The 23,293-nt window shown below is 27.2% G+C and overlaps 3 protein-coding genes across 3 annotated transcripts in view; all 3 read right to left on the reverse strand.

Moving 5' to 3' along the window:
• Phum_PHUM424190 (choline/ethanolamine kinase, putative) overlaps positions 1–4,768 on the reverse strand; it is a gene marked incomplete at both ends in the record, with an annotated part of 6,110 nt that extends 1,342 nt beyond the window's left edge. Inside the window, 5 exons of the mRNA XM_002429165.1 lie at positions 33–139; positions 218–389; positions 2,505–2,638; positions 2,854–3,079; positions 4,620–4,768. Coding sequence (XP_002429210.1) covers positions 33–139; positions 218–389; positions 2,505–2,638; positions 2,854–3,079; positions 4,620–4,768 — 788 coding nt within the window. The remainder of the gene's footprint in view (positions 1–32; positions 140–217; positions 390–2,504; positions 2,639–2,853; positions 3,080–4,619) is intronic.
• Positions 4,769–6,778: 2,010 nt separating this feature from the next.
• Positions 6,779–14,643, reverse strand: Phum_PHUM424200 (Dihydropyrimidine dehydrogenase, putative; the record flags this gene model as incomplete). Its single annotated transcript, XM_002429166.1, has 17 exons — positions 6,779–6,940; positions 8,769–8,926; positions 9,061–9,285; positions 9,350–9,529; positions 9,605–10,141; positions 10,237–10,401; positions 10,485–10,700; positions 10,782–10,966; positions 11,063–11,273; positions 11,415–11,584; positions 11,657–11,807; positions 11,875–12,001; positions 12,089–12,270; positions 12,346–12,507; positions 13,488–13,658; positions 13,735–13,845; positions 14,602–14,643. 17 exons carry the CDS (start codon positions 14,641–14,643, stop codon positions 6,886–6,888), a joined length of 3,048 nt encoding a protein of 1,015 aa, XP_002429211.1. The 3' UTR covers positions 6,779–6,885.
• A 4,231-nt stretch (positions 14,644–18,874) lies between these two features.
• Positions 18,875–22,371, reverse strand: Phum_PHUM424210 (scavenger receptor class B member, putative; the record flags this gene model as incomplete). Its single annotated transcript, XM_002429167.1, has 9 exons — positions 18,875–19,357; positions 19,435–19,553; positions 19,647–19,774; positions 19,873–19,996; positions 20,454–20,598; positions 20,677–20,880; positions 21,210–21,351; positions 21,837–21,984; positions 22,260–22,371. The coding sequence occupies 9 exons, from the start codon at positions 22,369–22,371 to the stop codon at positions 18,875–18,877; spliced, it is 1,605 nt and encodes a 534-aa protein (XP_002429212.1).
• Positions 22,372–23,293: the final 922 nt, after the last annotated feature.

Raw genomic sequence — 23,293 nt, forward strand, 5'->3', positions numbered from 1 at the left:
AATATGGCCTCTCTTCGTTTGTATAATCGTACATTGTTTCGCAAAAATGATTAGCCAAATCAAATCCTCTGTAGTTATACGAACAATATTCAAAATCTATTATCATTAAATTTTTAGTTTTTTGATTTGTTTCATCAACCTGTTAAGTATAAAAGCAAACAATTAACAACGAATTATTTTTTTTTATGTGAAATTTTTTTTATTTTTTAAAATTTACATTTGTCTTTTTTAATATGTTTCCTTCTTGCAGATCGTTATGACAGAAAACAACAGGAGATCTAATTGTTGACAAGTAATTTCTTAACCATCTTAATTCTTCTTTCAAGTCGTTACCAAGTAAATTATTCACTTTGAGTACTTCTTTCTTGTTTTCAAGTTTTCTCAGCCAACTGAAATATAAGAAAAATTGTAAAATTTTTTCCTTAAAAAGGTAAGAAATTATAAATTTTCTTTAGGTTTTTCCTAAATGGGTGAAATTGATTTTTTTCAAATGTCAAAGACTTAAAGAGGATTTTTTTTTTTTTTTATGGTGGGTATGCGGGTGATTAATTTACCCGAATTTATTATTATTATTATTATTTAAAATGATTTATAGAAAAATAATGTCTGTTTTTTTTTTTTCAGGTACAAAAATTATTTCTTTTGAATTATTATTTTTCAAACCACGTCATAAATTATTATAATGACATAATTAACGTTGAACCGGTACACACAAAAGAATTATAATTTAATTAAAATTAATAGAATTAATAATATGATTACTGATGATAAAAGTCTCTCGTCTGAAGCAGATGAGATTGACCAAAAAGTTCTTTGCGATCGACTTTGGTGGCCATTTAATAACCGTACAGAAATTGATGACGCCATGTTAAATTCTGTACATTCTTCCTTCATAACCTGATGATGTTTGCTGTTTCCACTTCTTAACAATTGTCTCTTCTCTTGGTGATGTATCTCTGTAAATTCCTTCGGTTTACAACCATTAAGCAAACACAAATTAAATATTAAAATAAAATTAAACAATTTTTGTTTAAAAAAAAAAAAAAAAATCAAACTTTAAACGTTTGTTTTTTTTTTTTTTTATATATATAATTTTTTTTCGAACTCGAATTTAAAAAAAAAATTTATTAATTTCGAACACGTTGTTTAATTTTATTTTAATTTTATTTTATAAAAAAACGAATTTTATATTGACAACCATTTTTATTTTTTAGTTTACAATCATTAAAAAAAAAAAAAAAGTTTTTGAAAACCGGAAATTACGTGTCATAATTAATATATATACAACAAGATATCATCATCATCAACACCACAAATTGTTTTTTCTTAGCCTAAAGTTAAAGAGTGTGCAGGTCAGGGAACATATTTGTAAAAAAATGTGAAACGATTATGAATCACATCGTAATTAATTTTTTTTTTTTTTCCTCTTTTTTGTTTCAGGTTAAATTTAATTTAATTGAATCAATATGTCGAAAAATTGTCTCTCTATAAAAATTCGTCTCCCAAAATCAATCGTAACTTGACTTGTTCTACTACTACTCATTATATTGTTTTGTTTCAACTATTACTCAACATGCTGCCAAGAGGTTAAAACTAATTAAACGTATTATCTAGAACCAATGAGTGAGTAAAAAGAAGAATCATACTATTTATTTTATATTTAAAAAAAAATGACAACCTGATAGGAACCTGATAGGAAGGAAAAAAAAAAAAATTATCGATTGTTTCGAGTGTGAAAATATATATACTAACGTGAAACGTTTGTTACTATCGTTAACGATTATGTTTTTCTAATCTACTTTTTAAAACATTATCGGTGTGTTATGGGTATGACATTTTAAAATCGTAAATAAATAAAAAATGAATGCGAATCGTTGTTACAAGTCACTTGATAGTTAAAAACTTACAATCGTCAATTAAATCGAAATCCGTTCGATGTTTATAACAGAAAACAACAACAATTATTATGAAATTCTTCACAAATTAATTATGTTTGTAATGTTTCCATGTTTGTTTCGTGGTCTCACGTTAATTAAATGTTACAATATTAATTTTATAAAACAGATCATTCATGTTATGTTCAAACATAAAACATTCAAAGTAATTTTTTTTTTTTTTTTTTTTTACAATTGCAGGAAAGTTATTAAACTTTTGTTATACTTACAATTTAACCTGCGCTAAACATTAATTTTTTTATACGTGAAGTTTCACATAAATTTTTTTTCTCTAAAAAATGACGTCACAAAAAATTACCACATTAAAAAAAGAAAGAAAATGTTTAGGCTAAGGTAGCGAAAAATTTATGTGCACACAACACACACACAACAACGCTACATTCAAGGTTATTATTATTATTATTATTATCATTATTATTTTTTTTTCTTCACACTTTTATTAAATAAATTATTTTTATATATATACCTCTCTCTCTTACTCTCTTTTCAGGTAAATTTTTACTCAATAAGATGATGAGAAAAATAATAATAAAGTAATTATTTACTTACCTTTCGATTGAACCCCATAACCATCTTGGTTCTTTCGATAGAGGAACATTCATGGAATGAATTTCAGCAATTGAATCAGCAATCACGAGACTAAGATTATCATCGGAAAGTTCATCCGTGCTCAAAGGTCTCGCCTTTAAAAAAATTTAACAGGTTTGTGAGAAACAAGTTTTTTATAAAATTTTGTGACTAGTATATAACTTGATGTTGAAACGGGGAGGAAGGAGGAGACAGGGGAGGAAGGAGGAGACAGGGGAGGAAGGAGGAGAAAGGAGGAGATAGAAGGAGGAAGGAGGAGGAAGGAGGAGAAAGAAGGAGGGAGGAGATAGGGGGAGGGGTTAAATCTCACCGGTATGTATTCTTCCAAACGTCCCCCTGGAAAAACACCATACAGTCTTGGCCCTCTGTTGTTTTCCGATAACAATGTAAATATAACGCATTCTGTTATGAATTTAGTTTGTGCGTCAGAATGATCTTGACCGTAAATTCTTAATAAAACTTTTGTAGGCTCGTCACCAATCGGAGATCGATTGTCTGGCAATGCGCAAAGATATAAGAAATTACTTAATCCTCCACTGCACAAAAAAGAGAAAAAAAAAAAATTATTCAAAATGGCAAGGGAGAAAAAAAAAATTATATGTATATAAATACGTATAATCATTTTCAAGGTTTTTTTTCTCTTTTCCACGATTTTCTACGAAGTTTATTCAACCATTCGATTCTTTTATTATTATTATTATTATTCGATGAAATAAAAAAAAGTAATTGAGATTACAAGAACATAATAATAATAAAAAACGAGTTGAATAATAATAATAATAATTTTTTCTACATGTGTGATTTTTTTAAAATATTCATGTCGTGAGTATTCATCAAATGTTTGAATATGTAATGTTCCCCCCCTCAAAGAAATATCTAGAAAATAATGCAAGACGTTGGGGAGGAATTTTTTTTCTTAATGCCCCCCGTGGATTTTGCAATTAGAAATTTTCTTTCTTGCGAAATTAATAACGTACATACTAATAATAATAATGTTATAAAACGATGATTTGGCTTATTAAAAAAAAAAAAAAAATTTTTATTTTCTTTCAGATTTATTCAAACAAAGGAAAAAAAGGAAAAAAATATTCTTCTCACGTTAATCTACACATACAATACGAAAAAAAAGAAACAAGTTTATGAATTTTTAAAATGGAGAAACAAACAAAACAAAACAAGCTTTTGACGAAAGAGGAATATTTATAAAAAGAGAACAAACAAATTTTTTTTAAAGAAAAATGGAAACAGGTTCGTGACGTAAATTCTTTATTTTTTTTTTCTATTGAAAAACGCACTCAAACTAATAATAATAATAATATCTCGAAATGTTCGTTAATACCTTTGATAACGTCATCATCATCGGTTATTTTCTTTCCTTTTCTACAAAACATTTTAAAACCAGGTAATCTCACTACGATTAGATAATCGATATTACATTTATATAAAAAAAAATATTATTCGAATGAATGACGTAAAAACTTTCTTATTATTATTATTATTATTATTGACACAAATGATTTTCAGAGTTTTGAAAAAAAAAAAAAAAAATTCAAATTTGTATTTAATTAGTTCAAATAGTCGTTAGTCGTTCATTGTTCTTCTTCGACGTCAATTATTATTATCAATATAATAAATAAAATAAAAAAATTTAAATTTAATTTGTGAGTAAACAAACAGGTTTTCAGGTATTCACGGTCGACTTGATTAAATTCAATATCCTGGTCATTTTTTTAATTTTTTTTTTTTTAAAAATAAAAATTCCAGTAAAATTAATTCCCATTTACGCACGAACATCTTTCCCCCTCCCCTCCCCCTCCATCACCTCCCCCATGCTCGCCACCACATTAAATTATATACGTTACAGGAATAATAATAATAATTATTATTATTATTAATAATAAATAAAACGAAATTAAAAAGAGAAATCGTTTTTTGGCATTAGATATGAGAGTTTAGTAGCCAAAAATAAAATTTTTTTAAATTGGAAGAAAACGAAACAAATTTGTGACGTCACGAAGGAAAGAATTTAAAAAATTTCCCCCCCCCCTTCCCCAAAAAAAAAAAAAAAAACCGTACCTTAATTTTTTTATTATGAATTCATCAGGTGTTATCAATCCCCAGGCACCGTTTAAATATTCTCTGCATATGTTGTAACCTTTTTCTCTTATTTCATCTGTTTTTTCCGTTTCCATTAATTTCACTCCGTTTAAAACTTGGTTATTCATCGTTTTATTTATAGTCTATTTTTTTATTTTTTATTTTCCTCTTTCTGTTACTACAACACTTTATTACACAATCAATGTAATTTTCCTTTGTTTGTTTGTTTGTTAAGGTTTTTTCCTTTGAAATACACCCTCAAATCAAAAAAAAAAAAAAAAAAATATTCAATTTGACACGAATCAATCAAAACACTACTAATTATTTATTTATTTATTTATTTTTTTTTTTCAGGGAGAAGAATACGATTAAGAACCAAATGATTATTATTATCTATATCATCGAATATTTTTCTGGAAATTTCCATGAAAATTTTTTAAATTGAATAAAAAATTTAATTTGATTCATTGTGGAAAAAGAGGAAAGAAACACTTTTTGATAAGGTAAATGATTAAAATTTCATGTCGATGAAAAATTTTAACTGGGAATTCCCAAATCTTTATAAATAATAATAATAATAATAATAATAATAATAATAATAATAATGAAATGCAACAAAAAAAAATGTTATTAAACGCACACAATATATATATATACAATATTGGATTCAATTATTATTATTATTATTATTACATTAAATCACTTTGTTATTAATAACGTTTAATTTTTATATTTTAGATATTTAAGAAAGAAAGATGGCGGGCGGGGAGGGGGAGGAAGAAAAAAATTTCAGCTTATTCGAATATGAATCAACAAAAAAAAAAAAAAAGGAAAAAATAAGGAAAAATTTAATTCTGTTTGTAAACATTTGTAAGAAAAATAATCCACTCGTACGAAAACAACGTAAGTAAATAAATAAATAAATAAATAAATAAATCAAATCATTACCACACACACACAGTACGAGAAAAAAAAATTTTTTAAAAAAAAACAAAGTCAAAGTTTAAAATAAATTTTTTTTTTTTAAATTTTACTCCGATTACACTTATCACAAAAAAAAAAAAAAGCAGACAACGAACACGTCACGTACGTTGACAACAAACAAATGTGTAGTAAAATGTTAGTTTGGTGTTATATTGAGATTTGTCGAGTCTGCGCAGAACAACCAAAAAAAAAAAAAATCAAAACAATTGATAATGTCTTGTTGTTTGTTACAACTACGTCGGCAACAAAACAACTCAACCAGACTTTGAATTTAAAAAAAAAATTTTTTTTTTTTTTTATTCATCTTTCACACACGAAATAATTAGTCATTCACGTAATGTTTATTTATAATTTTTTTGAGGGGAATGAGGGGAGGGGGGGACTTTTTATTTTATGATAAAATTATATAAACAAATGAAAGTTTATAAATGTGAGACTATATATATATATATATATGACCCCCGTAGTTTATTATTAATTAATTTATTTTTAAAATTTAATTAATAAATTTTCTTTTTCTTTTTAGGTGTTTTATTTTTGAATCACATCGTGAATGAAAATTTAAAGGACGTTTAAAAGAAAAAGAAAATTGTTTTGATATCGACGTGTTTTATTTAAAAAAGTAAAAAATTATTTATTGATGAAAATATGGAGAGAGAAAAAAAAGGAGTGTCATAATAACGAGAATGTTTAAGAAAAGTAAAATTTTCATTTCAAACATAAATTTTGATCGTGGAATTAGAAATTTTCAAAAATTAGAACGATTAAGATTGAAAATTTTAATTAATTTAATATTCATTTTTTAGTTTTACGTGCGTGAGAAAAAATTACAAAATCAAAATCTAAGAGAACAACATCATTTGCAAACAATGGAAAAAACAAAACTGAAAATTTTTCTTCTCACCTTGTAAATTTTATTATTAGTATTATTATTATTATTACTACCTGAGAATTTGAAAATAAATTTTCGATACGAAAACTAGAGATTTCGACGGAAAAAATATTAAATAATAATAATAATAATAAGCGTTTCTGTATGGTTTAAAATACTTTCGAACAGGACGAAAAAGCACAGGATTATTATTATCATTTAATCATAAAGGATAAAAATTTTTCATACAAATACGAAAAATAATTTAATTTTAAAAATATTTAATAAAATACAAAACGTAAGTAAGTAATTATAATTCATTATAAAATAATAATAATAATAATAATAATATGTAAATAATATTTTCCGTTACGATCGTTTTTATTTATTTTATAGAAGCGGAACTCCTCTGTTGATGACCATCGGAATTTTTCTCGGAACCATGCTGTATTAAAAGAAAACAAACAACAAACGACAATAAAATAACAATTAATATTAAGAAAAAAAGAAATCCTTGGATCGACGTGCGTTTACCCTTGAACTTACATAAAAAAATCCAGGTATGTTAATATTTCCAAAAACAAACAAACAAAAACCGACATTTTGTATTTTTCCCTCTTAAAAAAAATTCAAACAGGTTTTGAGCAAATAATTATCATTCGAATTATGTTGATGGGGTTGGGGGAGAGAAGGGAGTAAAAATGGCGATGAGAACGAATCGAATTTAACTTTATACGTATTTTATAATGTGTGTGTGTTTATACTGATTGCTACGGTCATTTTTCCGTTACAGGTCGCGTTAATGAAAATTTCTAAGGTTAAAATTTATCATTATTATTATTAATAATTTGAAACGGTTGTGTTAGGCTTGTTTGAATGTCAAACGCGCGTGTTAATACAAAAAAAAAAAAAAAATCGATTGTCGATTGTTGGTAAATTGTATTTAGTTTGCACGTTGAAACGTTTTTTTTGTTTGTTGTTGGTTTGGTTTTCGAGTTTGTTTACAATGACACCAATCGTCTGCTTTTATCGTGTCCGTAAAAAATTTTAAATACACGTTAAAGAATCCACCATTACCTTACTTAACATTCGACATTATAACTCGTCGACATTGATTGTAAACCTTAATAATAATAATAATTTAACGTAAATATTATTAAATAAAAAGTTTATTGTCGTTTATTATTACATTTTCTTACGTGTTATTTCAATAGAGGAAAACAAATCGACGCCATCTTATTTTTATTTTAATATTTTTTTGTTTACGACGAAAATAAATTTATTATTAATGATAATAATAATAATGTTACGTCATTTCCTCAATTAAGGGATATTTATAGGGAAACCCCTTTGGTTTTTTTTTTTTTTTTGTTAATTTCCTTAATAATAATTGTTAATAGTATTGATGATTTGGAATTGGAGGTGATTAATAGAAAGTTTGTTTACGTACAAAAATTATTATTATTATGTTTTGTTTTGTTTTTTTTTTGGGGGAGGGGGGATTCGGGATCGGTAAAAAATAATTTTAAAAAATTGTGTAATGGTTTTTTTTTATGCATGTTGTTTGTTTATAAAAAAAAAAAACTCGACTGATAAGATAATGCTCGTGTTTGTTAGTGTGAATAATATAAGATCGTGTTTGTCGTGTGACAGGTTTGTTTGTTTCATTCGTTAAATTTGCCAACTTTTTTTTTTTTTAATCAGAATTTTAGTTAAAGTATGAGGTCATGGCCAACCGTGAAAATCTTACGCACTTGATGACGATGATAATTGTTTTATAAAAAAAAAACATTTCGTTCAATGTTAATTTTTTAATTTACAGTTAATCATATAGTAATTGATTTATTTAAAATCGATCGATAATTGATTGATTGATTGGTTTGATTTATTAATTAATATAGAGAATGTGTGTGTGTGTGTTTTATAATGTGAATTTTTTAAACATTTTTTGATTTGTGATGAAATTGTGTTTGTTTGTGTGTAAAATTATATGTTATGCGTTTGTAACTTGAGTGTCCCACATTGTTGAATATGTTATTGTTGGCCTGGTTATTCCAAATTGTAATGTGTGTAATCGTAGATTTGGTTGTCTGGAAACAAAAAAATTTTTTTTTTCATTTTGAACGAGTGTGTGTGTGTGTGTATGTAATATTTTACGTTAAACGTGATGAAACCTGTTTTTCCAATCGTGCTGTGTTTTATTCTATAACATTATTCCCCGATTCGGTGATCAAATAAATTTTTACTTAAAGTAAAAAAAAAAAAAATCTTACTTTATGCAGTCTATTATCGGACACACTGATAAACAAAGAGCGCAACCTGTACAGTTATCTTTGACCAACGGTAAATGTGTGTTTGGATCAAATTCAATGGCTTGATATCCAGAATCATTGCATGCCATATAACATTTCCCACAATTCAAGCATAAATCCTAGTAAACATATCGTATAAGTTATTAAACCAAGGTTGGCACAATAATAATAATAATAATAATGACATGGTGGATATGTTAACGTCGCGGAATTTATTTAAAAATTTATGACGAAGTAAAAATATAATACTCACATCGTTAATCAAAGCCACGACTTGTTCTTTATTATTTAAAGATTTATACGATCCGATAAAGGGTAATGATTTTCCTATGATATCTTTTAAGGTAGGAATTTTTTTTTTAGGTACGTAATTAGGTCGGCACTTTTCCGTTTCAACATCAAATGATGACTTTGTCGCATTTAATTCGGCTTCGATTTTTTCACGTTTTTCTTTGTAAATTCCAAAATGGGTGAGCGTCTAAAATTAAAATCAATGATGGATGATGATTGTTTATTTATCGGTGGGAGTCATGCGAGTTTACCTTTCCGTTTTCATCTGTGAGAGTCATGACCGGTTTCCCTTTTTGGTGTGGTATTGTAGGAGGGCTTTGACCGTCCCAATGTGAAAGTTCATCAATGCTTCGTAGGTACAATAAAGCTTTTAAACCGGTTACGTAGTCATCTATCACAGTAAAATCTTGATTTTGTACAGCACTGCATACCTTTAAAATAATTTTATTTATTTATTTTATTTAGAATTTAAAAAAAAAAGAAAAAGAAAATTTGAAAAAACGTACTTGTAAAAGAGTAGCACCGCATTGTAAAAATTGAAGACCAGCTTCGGCGGAATCGATGCCACCCATACCGAGAATGGGAAATCCTGGTAGAGCTTTAGAAATGGCACTGACAGCTTTTAAACCCATAGGCCTAATTGCATTACCGGATGTGCCACCGTAGGTCGTTCGTAGAGCAACGCCGACACTTGGCCAAGGTGTAGCGTTTACTTTGACACCCATCAAACCCGATACCGTATTTATTGCAGATACACCATTCGCTTTTCCTTCGTATGCTGCCCTTGCTATTTCGACAATGTCGGTTACATTTGGAGTGAGTTTTACAAAAAAAGGGATTTTAATAGCTGATCGCACCCATTCAGATATATTTTGTACTAATTCCGGATCTTGCCCGCAAGCCAAACCCATTCCTCTTTCTCCCATTCCGTGTGGACAAGATAGATTAAGTTCCAATGCGTCTGCGCCGCTTTCTTCTGCTTTTTTCGATAATTCCGTCCAATCGTCTCGATCGTAAGAACACATAATGGACGCTATTAAAATCTAAAATATTTTTTTACAAATTAAATAATTTAATTTGTTTTTGTTTTTTTTTTTTGGGGGGGGGAAGGGGAGGTTGTTGAAACGATGTTAAAAACCTTCGTCGGAAAATCTCTTTTTAATTCTCTTATACTTTTACACCAATATTTTTCTGATTTTTCCGATATTATTTCTATGTTTAAAAACGATCCTTGTTCGGGTCCGTAATGGTTTTTTGAAGTTGTGCCTTTCACTATTCTCGGTGAAACGTTGATACCCAAATCCTATAATTTTTACACAAAGACCTTGGTAAATATGTTTAAAAAATATTTTTTTTTAGCAATAATTATTATTTCAGGTACGATACCTTATCTAAGCAAAATGTTTTTGTCACGACGAAACCCCAACCTGCTTCGAAAGCTCTTCTTATCATTGAAGATGATGTTGTAGGTGGTGCAGAAGCCAAACCGAAAGGATTTTCAAATTTAATATTGCAAACATCAATGGAAAGATCTACATCATCTATTTCTGTGTAAAATTTAGGCAGTTTAGGATTTTCAGGTATTTCTATTCCGTCTTTATTCTTTGATAAAAAAAAAAAGAAAAAAAAAAATTAATTTGTATTCTGAACACGTGCATAACTTCACTCAATGTTATTATTTACTTGAAGATATTTATGTATAAACCACGCAGCTGTTTTGCCATCGTTCACGGATTCAACTGTCGTTTCGCTAATTCCAGCGATATCTCCTCCAGCAAAAACTCCTCCTTCACTGGTTTCCATTGTCTTCTCATTAACTTCAGGTAAATTCCATTTGTTAAATTTTAATGGTTCCATAGCTTGTTTGACTAAATCAAAATTTCACCGTTATTTTTCCACCTTTTTCATTTTTCGTTATTTTCGGAAAAAAAGGATTCGATTAATTTTTTGATGTATTCGAGTACCTTTTACGTCTCCCAATCCGCTTCCGAAAGCTGATATGATATAATTAGTTTTGAGCTTGACTGTTTGTTCGTGATCTTCAATCCATTCATCATTATCAAGTTGTTCGGTTCTAGAAAATTCTAATCCGATTATTCTATTTCCTTTGATCAATACTTTTTTAGGGGATAAAAAGGGTATGAATTCGCATTTTTCTTCGTGTGCAAGTTGAAACTGAAAAAACGTGGAAAATTTTGATAAACTTTAACTCCTTATCATTTTTAACACGTGGTTAGGGTAAAACACGTATGTTTTGCAAAAAGAATATAAGAAATATTGAAGGCGTTTTTTTATTAATAGAACGTAATTACTAACTTCTTCGGGTACTGCTTTGATGTTTCGAAACCCTTTGCGAAAAACTACGAAAACTTTTCTCGCTCCACATCTTAAAGCGGATGTTGCGCAATCAAAAGCCGTATCTCCGGCACCCAAAACGATAACGGTCCCGTTTAAAATAGGCAAATCGATTTTGCAGTGACACATACCTGTTTCAATTTTTATTTATTTAATTACTAACTGAGATTGGCGAACAAAAAATACCTTAAATTAATTACTACCTGATTTGCTACCCTTTGAAACCAACGGAAGAAAAGTTTTAGACGTGTAAAATCCCATTTCAGGTGTCAGGTTTTCAAATTCGGGTATTATTTTAGGCTCCGGTAATCCTATACCGATAAAAATAGCATCGTAACCATCATTTTTTAATTTCTAAAAAAAAAAAAAAATAATTTAATAAATCAATAAAATCAGGTACGCGATGAACGTATATATATACCTTAATTGTCAAATCGTCGATTGTTAATCTTCTTCCGTTTACTATATTTACACCCAAATCTTTTACCAATTCGATTTCAAAATTTACCGCTTCAACCGGAAGTCGATATTGTGGAATTTCAGAAACGCTGTGAGAAAAAAAAAATAACAAACGATATTTTAACGATATTTAAAAACAAAAGGATTTCTTCTACCGGAAACAAATAGGTTCATACCTTAATCCACCGAAATAATTTTCCTTTTCGTAAATCGTTATATTTTTATATCCCAATCGTGCCAAAAAAGTCGCACAAGAAATGGAAGCTGGTCCGCAACCTAAAAGTCCTATTTTATGTCCGTATGCAATATTTCGATTTTCAGGTGGAATAACTTGAGCTAATTTCATTTTTTTAAAAACCTAAAATTAAAATTTTTATTATTTAATATTTTATGTGAAATGTTTACTATTTATATATATATTTATAATATTTACTTCCACAGCAAATTGTTGAAGTCCTCCGATATTTATCGGTCCTTCTTCAGATGCTTGTAAATTGCAACCGCCGACGCATAAATCACTCGTTGGACAAACCATACCGCAAGTCAATCCCAAAGGATTATCGGATAAAATCGCTTTTGCTGCACCGTAATAATTCTAATTCCGAAGACGAAAAAAAAAATCAATCAATCAATCACGCAGCCTAATCGAATAGTGCGCATTCGTCACGTTTATCCACGCAAATTAACGCGTATGCAATTTCTATGCTTGTCATCAACAATCGCATGACATACGTTCGTGGACAAAAAATTCTCAGAGGTAAGTGATAATTAATTAAAAATATTTAAAATTAATTCACGTACGTAATTTTGCATATATTTATTATTATTATTATTATTATTATTATATCAAAATTAACGATTTAAAAAATTTCCACAGATCCAAAATGATACCGTTATTGAAAATCAATTGGATTTGATTTAATAAATATCAAGGATTGAGGAAAATGAAATTTATAAATTTAAAATGCAACGAAATGACAAAAACAAAAAGGCGAGAGAAACCTGTAGAAAGGTGAAGGCTATACGGATTTACTACTACCACTACTAATTCGTCGTCTCGTCTGGAAAATTTTTAAAAAGGTAAATAAATTAATTATTATCAATAATAATAAAGAGGAGGAGGAGAAGGAGGAGAAGAGAGGAGGAAAGGAGGAGGAGGAGAAGAAGGAGGGGAAGAAGGAGGGGAAGGAGGAGGAGGAGGAGGGGAGGAGAAGAAGGAGGGGAAGGAGGAGGATGTGCGCGAATTTATAATTTAAATTTTTTTAAATTTTTTTTCAATGATGACTACCGTATTGTGAAAGTAATTTTTATTTTTATTACTTTTTTCCGTTAAAAATTATCGATTTCTATTAATTAATAAAAATATTTTCATCCGATCCTCCTTGGCCCCCTTTTATAAAAATTAATTTAAGGATCGTTTTGAAATTTTGAAATTTTACCAAATTACCCATATTATTGTTTTTTTTAACTCTGAAATTTTTTTATTAAAACGACATCTTTCGGTAAAATTTAGTTTTAATCGTAAAAAAATCATAGAATAATAAAACGTAGAATTAATAATAAAGTAAAAATTACCTTGTTCGATATGCTCGTTATGAATGTTTTTATATCTAATTGTGTTGGACATGATTTTTGACATGGAGCATCGGCACATTTTAAACATCTTGCAGCTTCTCTCAGTGCTCCCCTTTCCGAAAGTGTCGTTTTTTTAATATCTCCAAAATTATTTATTAACGGTTTACAAGACTTAAATGAAACGATAATAATAATAATACCGTTAAAATTATATTTAAAAAAACAAAACAAAACAAACTTTACTAACCTCACATTTTTTATTTTCGTTTCTTTTCCATTTTAATTTATTTTTTTTAGTTTCGCTCGATGGTAAAACGACGGCGTGATTTTTTATCCTGGGATTCAAACGAAGAATGTTCTGGAAATTTCCAAATGGTAAGTTTAATAATTATTTTTCTTATTTAATTTAATCACCACTCGGTATTAATTTTATTTAAATATTGAGGGAGAGGGGAGGGGAAGAAGAAAAGCGGGGGAGGAATTTATTAACACCCGAACGTTTGCGAAATTTACGTGTAAAATAATTTTACTTCTCATTTTATCATCATTATTATCGTAAAATTAATACGTATAAAATTGTAACTGTTGACGTTTATATATATACGAATACGTATGACCGATTAGAAAATGACAGATAACGCTTTTATCTCGTTGGATTAAGAAAACAATAACAAAAACCTAATTTTTTAAAAACAAATCTTTACTTTATTGATTCAAAAATTTATTCAAACGGATCGAAAAAGGTTTCGAAACAAAAAAAAAATCATTTTTTGCGCCCTTTCAACACCTTTTTTCGCGAAAAAACTGTTTAAAAAGGGAAATGAAGTGCTATCACGTGACTTATTTGAAAAAAAAAACAAAACAAAACAATTGAAATCATTTGTCGTTATCGCCCTTAATCGAATTATTTAAATACGCATTAGAATTGATTTTGAAAAAAAAAATCGGGAAAATTTAAAAATTTGGGGGGACAAATTCCCCCCCCTCTCTTTAAGGGGGGGGGGGGGGGGAAAAAAAATTAATTTTTTTTTAACCCCCCTTTAAAATTTTTTTTTTTTTTTGGAGACGGGAGGGTAAATTATTATGAAAAAAACAAAAAAAAAAAAAAACTTACCTCGATATCGGGTATATCTTTACTTAAAATAGCAGCCGACATTTTTTTTTAATTTTTTTTCAAAAATAAAATTTAAAAAAAAAAAAAAAAAAAAATGGTGCGCGTAATACGACTTATCGATAATTGAATCGAATGATTACTTTTTAACTGATGAAATAATTTTATTTTATTTTTTTTTTTTTGTTTGTCGAGTTTGCGACAACGACAAACGACGCTCGCGACTTCTTAACTTTGTAAACGTTGCGTCAATTTTCTCGTATGGTTTTTATTCAAGGATGCGTACAAAAAAAAAAATAATTTTATTATCGATCGTAAAAATTTAATATTTGCTTATTATTATTATTATTTTTTTTAAAAGAATTTTCACGTTTACGAAAGTGGCAGAAGATTCAATTGCGAGAATTAAAATGAAAATTTTCAAATGCCACGACGTTTGTCAAAACTTTAAATTTTTCCTATCGAAAAAAACAAACAAATTTGGTATTTTTTTTTTGTTTCCATTGAAAAATAATCAATAACGTAAAAAAATGTGAGAAATTTTTTATACAAACATAAATAGGCATTTAAAGAACGTGGCATTAAAATTTATAACGACGTGGATGTAGATTTTGCACGTGTACGAACGTTTGTTATTCGTTTTTGTTCCAATTTTAAATCATTCGAACTATTTTACTGTTGCTGGACAAATTTTCACATAAAATACGAAATTATTTTATAGACTCGATTTGTTTGTTTGTTTGTTTGTTTCCCCCCCGCCCCCCGTTTTTCTTATCGTCGTTATCTGCATTGTATTCTTTTATTTATCCAAAAGCAATCGAAATTTTTCGAGTGCAGTTAAATTTTTTTTATTAAATCGCTGAAAAATTACAAAACGACGTGACAATAGACAGAAACGCGTTCGGTGTTGCCATCCGGAAATTATTATTATTATTATTATTATTATTATTATTATCAATCTCTGATTTGTTTTTATTTATTTTTAATTCATGAAATTTTTCTGTCATTAACTTGAATTCAAAACTGGAATCTTGCCTTATTTTTTTTTTTTTTTATTGATTTTAATATGACGTCATCGATAAAATTTGTTTATTATAATTATTATTAATAATTTTTTAAAGGATTGGGAAAAAGTTAGGGGGGAAAAAAATGGCGGAGCGCGGTACGATCGAAATTCTAAAACGTGTTAGTTTTTCTTATGAAAAGTTAGGGGGGGTTAATTTTTTTTTTTTTATGACGTAAAAAATCAAATTTTAAAATAAAATTTTTTAAAAATTTTTTTGGCGCGAAAATTATTATATATATATATTTATTTATTTCCATCGGTTTTACGACTTCATAATTACTACGATTAAAGCCATAAAAATCCTTTAGATTATTATTGCTTTAATGTTTCGAAATTGGAAAATCATTTTCTCTAACTCTCTCTCTCTCTCACTCTCTCTCTCTCTCTCTCCCTCTCTCTCTCTCTCTCTCTCTCTCTCTCACTCTCTCTCTCTCTCTCTCTCTCTCTCTCTCTCTCTCTCTTACTTATCATATGAAATGAGTTTTGTTGCATAAAAACAAATTAATCTTCATTTAATATTTATTTACGTTTATAAATTATAAAAAAAAATTAAATTTAAAATAACGCGATTTGATTTTTGGCGACAAAAATTCCCCCCTCCCCCTACCGCGCACGAACCCATCATATTCTGACGTTCATTTAAACAACCCGAAGGGGGGAGGGAAAACTATACAAAAATTTAATGTAACGATGAAAAAGAACAGTATTAGTAGGAACGAGGAAAAAAAAAAAGAAAAAGAAAATTATGTTCGTTTTAATTTCATGCCACGACTTGTTAATACCATAATATAATCATTATTATAATTATTATTATTAACATAATCGGGTAGTAACGTGAAATAAAAAGGTCGTCGTTTTATATTTGAAAAAAAAAAAAAACGGTAAAATTTATTAATAAAATAATAATAATTACGACAAGGTTAAAAAAGAAAAAAAGGAAAATTTTTTTTTTCTTTTTTGGAATGTTCTGGAAATTATTATTTAAGAAAAAAAAAACCATTAAACGTTAAACGAAACGAATTTATTACAATAACATAATATTTATATATATATATTTTATACAAAAAAAAAAAAAAAAAAAATTTATTTAATAATTTCATTACGTATGTTATTATTATTATTATTTATTACAATAACGTGGATACAGTCTTGATATGTAATTATTATTATTATTATTAGTATTATTTTCTAGAGAGTCTTAAAATCAATTGTTTTTATTATTTCGACAAAAAAAAAACAAAAATTAATTAAAAGAAATTTAAAAGATTACAAACAAACAAACAAACAAACAAAAACAAACGACGTTTATTTCGGTCGGTAATAAATTCAGGTATGAAAATTTTTAAACGTTGGAAAATTTTTTTTTTTTTTTAATAAAAATTATGAACAAGAAGTTAAAATGGCGACAATAAATCGGTTAAAAAAAAAAAGTCTGATGCCACTACAATTTTTTTTTTTTTTTTCTCGGGAACGAAATTATTTTATTGGCACGAATCGAATCCGTTTTCATTATTTCGACGCATTTATTATTATTATCATTATTATTCTCATCATTAATAATAATAATAATAATAATAATGTAATTAAATTACAATAATTATATTATTGATAACAAATTAAAATTAAAAAAATTGATAACAGGTTTATAAAATGCTCGTAATCTTTTTAACGATTATCAAAATTAATAATAATAATAATATCATTATCATTATTATTATTATTAATAAAAATTACGTAATACGGTTTCCATTTTAATTTATTTAAAAAAAATTATTTAATTAAAAAACTTATTATTATTATTACTAATTAATTAAAATTCGTTTTATTTAAAAATCAAACAAAGGAAAAAAATTTTTTATTTAAAATTATTATTATTATTATTTATTATAATTATCGAATTTTCGGAAAACAAAATGGACGCCGATGACGTAATTAAAATTTTTTTTGTTTTAACTAAATTTTATTTATTTATTTATTTATTAATAATTTTATTTTAATTTTTTTTTTTAAAAAAAAACTTTAACTTTGGTCACGTGACAAACCATATCCTTACGAAAAACAATTATTATTATTATTTATTTATTTATTTTAATAATCGTGTATCGACTACTTAAATTGATTATTTATACATAAGTTATGTACATAATTTTTTATTATTTATTTATTTCAAACGGTATACAATCCGCGTCTATTTAAATACAAATCGCGAATTTGATAATAATAATAATAAAATACTGTGGCTGACTTATAAATAACAATAACAATAACAAAAAAGAAAATTCTAGACTAGTTTAATATTAAAAAAAATTTTTTTCTTTTTCTTATTATTATTATTATTATGCTGCCACTAATTACTTTCTTTCTCTCACGCACTCACTCGCTCAATATTCTCTCTCTCTCTCTCTCTCTCTCTCTCATTCAATCATTCATTCATCATTTAATTTTATTTATTTATTTGTTTTATATACGAGGCTAATTTCATTTTTATTTATTTATTATTATTATTATTATTATTATTATTATTATTATTATTATTATTATTATTATTATTATTATTTCCGACGCAAAATAAAAAAAAAATTTTAGGTCTTATCACTCGAGGAAGTTTGTGATAATAGTTTTTGCGAGTATTATTATTATTATTATTATAATACAATCTTAACGATGACGTTATCGATTTACGTAAAAAGAAAAATTTTCTCTCTCTCTCTCTCTTTCTCTCTCTTTTTAAAAATGGCAAGATTTCGACGAATGCTTTAAATTTATCATTATCATTATCATTATTATTATTTTGTTTTTGTTTTTTATAAATCTCGAATAACGTGTTGAACTTAGAGAAAAAAAAAAATCGAGTCTAGTGCCACGTTCGTAATTTTAATTCAGATATTATTAAGTTTTTTTGTTTTTTCTGTGTTGTGAACAAAGTTGAAATTCATTTTTTGATTGATTGATTGATTGACTGACTGATTGATTGACTGACTGACTGATTGATTGATTATTATTTGAAGGTTTTCCACGATAAATTTGAATTGATTTTTACGTGTAATCGCCATTTTGAAATGAAAACGATCTTTCTTTATTTACATATGGGTAAATTAAATTTAAAGCATTGTCAATGAGTCGGTTTTCTTGCCCATAGAATCACATTCTATCAAATTAATTAACTAATTTAATTAAAAATTAATTAACGAAAAGAAAATTTTTTTTTTATCAAGTCGGTTTTAACGGCCACGGTTCCGAGGGTTCTTGTTCCGTCGTCGCACCATCTCCATTAATATTATTTAACAACGTATAAGAATCTCTAAGTATTAATAATTTGGGTTGACCGTTAACTAAAAAACTACTGCCACGTCTAATATCTCTCAATTCTTTCGTGAGCCTTTCTTTGCCCCTTTCAATTCTCGGATCGGCAAATAAAATACTTTTGTACGCTTTAACGAATATGAAAACGAGTATGGAACCGCCGAGGAAAATGCATCCGTATGTGAAAACGGGTACGGCCACGTCGGAAAATGTCGTCGCGAGATAAACCCATCTTTTAATGGGGGGACTTAATTCTTCGATTCCTTCTTCTATCCACATTATCGGAAAAATTATGTCGGGAAATTTCGAAACGACTTTTATATTCGACACTCTCGAAATTTTTAAATTCATTTGAACTCTTACCAAACCTTCCAAAGGCACTCCGAGTTTCTGTAAAATAACAAATAATCATTCGATCGATTATTATTATTATTATTATTATCATCACTATCATTATGAAAACTCACGTGTTGGATTTTAAAATATGTTTGATGTTTATCGACGTCAGGTTTTAATCCTTCCACAGCATCCAACAGCGATTCATCAGCTTGTAAAAAATGAGGATACGATAAAAATACTGGAGCTTCTGCATAATGGAAACAAAAAACGCATGATAATAATAATAATAAGAAGAAGAAGAGGAAGAAGAGAAAAGTGGAAGAAGAAAAATAAAACTCACGAAAATGACACGGATTAATATTTTGTAGTCCTTTCGGAGTACAATAACTACCAACGTTTAAACAATAACATTTATTATCTTCATTTTTTTCCGGAGTTTCTAAAGCGTCTTCGCTCGGAGTGTACAACCTAACAAAAAAAAAAAAAAAAAAAAGGAAAAAACATTAAGAAAACGTCTGTAAGAAAAAAAAAAAAGTGGAAGAAGAAAATATATATATATAATTTACCCAGCAGTAACACCAAATTTACTAACGTCTCCTCTATATTTAAGCGGTAAAATTCGGCATAAATCTTTATCGTACACGTGTACAATATCGGATTTAGTAAAATCACGTGGTGGAAAAAATGAACCTGAAAAAGGAAAAAGGAAAAAAAAAAAAATCAGGTGTTTTTCTTTTTCCCTCTCGTTTTTTGTCTACTTTTGTGTGTCAAGACGTGAATATATAAAAAACGTGTGATAATATTTGACAAAAGAATGTGGCACTAGACTTGTTTTTTGTGAACCTGTTTTTAAAAGCACCCTAAAGATATAAAATTATGTAATAATGTTTTTCTCTCTCTCTCTCTTTCTCTCTCTTTCTTTCAATGCCGAAAGTTTTATTTTTTTTTTTTTCGCGCACGTACTAAAAATAATTTTCTTTTTTTTTTTTTTTTTTTTTTTTTTTAGGGCAAATTTTTCGCGGATAAAAATTGCGAAATTATTTATATTTGTATGTACGGTTTTTTTTTCAGGTCGGGGTAAAATTTTTTTTTTTTTTTTTTTTTTTTCAATTTAAAAATTGATTCTTCGTTTTTTTTAGGTACGTACCTTCTGATGCTTTTATCGAATTACACGGTGGTTTTTTCCAATATGGCAAATGATCTAAACCGTTAACGCGATTAAGCAAACCAAATTCTTCCATGCTTGTATGACCGGTAAATATCGTGGAAATTTCTCGAAGCGTTCCGTTCCTCTGTAAAAAAAAAAAATTGTTTTTTATCTCTCTCTCTCTCTCTCTCTCTCTTTAAAAATTTATATAAAAAGAACTCACTCCCAACAGCAAACCCATTTTTTCATTTGGTCTTTTATTCCTTGGAAAATATTTATGTGCTAATTTTGTTAGGATGTCATCGTAACCGAAAACTAATTCTTCAGGTGTTACTGACACGAAAGGTTTTAAATCCATTGAACCTAATACGACGGATAATCCCGTTCGAAGTATCCATGGTAAATCTTTCGTGAACGTTGCCAAAGTCTTAAAAAAAAAAAAAAAAAAAAAAAAACAACAACAACAAACCGTTAATTATTAATAATAATTTATTTTATTTTTATTTTCAGAATATACGACAAATGTCGAATATGCGAAATCGGTCTAGGTTGTTTTGTCGTGTCAACAAGAAAAACATTGCTTATGGGCAAAACTCGTTGTGTTGTCGAAACCGTAAACATTTATTTTTTTTCGTAAGTACGACATTTTGTAATTTAATATTTTTAATACTATTCGGAAAACACACGAAAAACGTAACGTTTTTCTAAAACCACGATGATTTTAACGAATTTATATATATATATATATATACTTACGAGTAGTGGTATGTTCGGTACGACAACCTTATCCTCTTTATTTCCCGATGACCATTCGGGAACGTATCTAAGTATTTTATTCTGTTGAAATGACACCGTACCATTATTGTAAAATTTAATATTAACTTTTTCCATGTCTTCCCTGGAAAATAATTATAAAAAAAAATTTATTCTGTGAGGAAAATAATACGGTAGCAGGTTGTTACGGGAGGTACTATTAATCCCCCCCCGCGAAACGTAAACATAAAAAAAACAGGAGTGGATTGAATTATAATAAAAGTAAAGGTGGTGCTGCTTTGCCACTATGGTGAAATTAAACACACGCACACGCACATACGCACACACAACCGACATTCGGCCGCACCCAAAATACAAAAAAAAAAAAAAAAAAAAAATTAACTAAAATAATGATTTTGAAATGTTTGTTATGGTGTCACAAGATAAAACAGAATAAAAACTTATAAAAGATAAGTGAAACGGTCAAGGTTGTCGATGAGAAAGCTAGACGTACAAGACAAGGATGTGCATGCATATATATATAAGAATTATCATCATTATCATTTCGGATAATGAATTTTCTAGAAAAATTCGATATAATATAAATAAACACACGCGTGTCGGTCTCACCTGTAAACGAAGGGTCCGACTTCGACCAATTTTGGTTTTTCATTATTATTTAAAAAACCATCCGGATTAGTTACGTTGAATATGTAAACTTTGGTTAAACGTATAACTCCCGGTCTCTGCCAATAATGATAACTAAGCGTTCCATTAGCTAAACGTAGGTGCTAAGTACAAAAAAACAAAAAAAAAAAAAATTTTAAGAAAATCGTCGTTAAGGCCCTTGCAATATGTACACAAAAAACAAAACAACGTGTCTAATTTTTTTTTTTTTTTTTTTTTTTTTTTTACCGGCAATCGAATTTTTTTTTTTTCGATTCATTTTCCCGGTCAGTCCTGCGAGCAATAAATAAATAAATAAATTTTTTATGCATTTGAAAACGAAACAGATAAATAATAATGATGATGATGATAATTGTTATAAATTACCTTTAGTATTAGATAATCCAACCATGGTATGGACGATAGTATAATTCCTAACGCTAATGTAAACAGCCCCAATACTATAACTATTAATTTTCCTGTAAACAAAATATGTCATTTATTATTACTTTTCTTTCTTCTTTCTATTACCACGTTTTTTTTTTTTTTTTTTTTTAACTTATGGCGGGTGATAAAATTTATATTTTATTTATTTCATACGAAAAAAAAACTTTTAACGGAAAGAATACGAAACTTCGTTATCAATAATAATAATAATAATAACGTAACAATTACGATAATAATTTCAACATTTCCTCCCCCCTCCCTCCCCCCATCTTCGATCAATAAAATATTATTAACTTGAACGTAATAATAATAATGATAATAATTAATAAATGATGACGTAATAAAATATTTACGAGTATGTTATAATTTGTAATGAAAAACCGATTTGAAAACAAAACGGAAAATTTACAATTATTATTATTATTATCATTATCATTACTATCATTACTATTATTATTATTATTATTATTATCATTATTATTATTATTATTACTACTATTACTATCATTATTATTATTATTGTAAAAATAAATGAATCGGTTGAATTGATTTCGATGATGAATTTTTTTCAAAAAAATATATTATTAATTAATTTAAATTTAAATTTAAAAAAAAAAAAACAATAATAATAATAATCGCGTTGTAGTAATCGTGTAATTTATTTTACAGACCGCTAACTGACAATAATAATAATAATAATAATAATAATAATAATAATAATGATAATTGTAATGAATAATTCATTGTTTAAAAAAAAAAAAAAAAAACGTTACTAAATGGTTTATGTTTATTTATTTTTAATTAATTAAGGAAAGTTATTTAAATATATTTTTTTTTATTATGTATTTAACGGTTTTAAACGATGAGTTTAATAGTTAATTAATTATTAATAATCGTAAATTAAAAGTTATTAAAAAAAAAAAAAAAATTTAAATAGATTATAAATAATGAAGGATTCGTGATTTATAACAATA

This window comes from Pediculus humanus, genomic scaffold (genome assembly GCF_000006295.1).
Source record: "Pediculus humanus corporis 1103172108193 genomic scaffold, whole genome shotgun sequence".
In the NCBI taxonomy this organism is placed as follows: Eukaryota; Metazoa; Arthropoda; class Insecta; order Psocodea; family Pediculidae; genus Pediculus; species Pediculus humanus.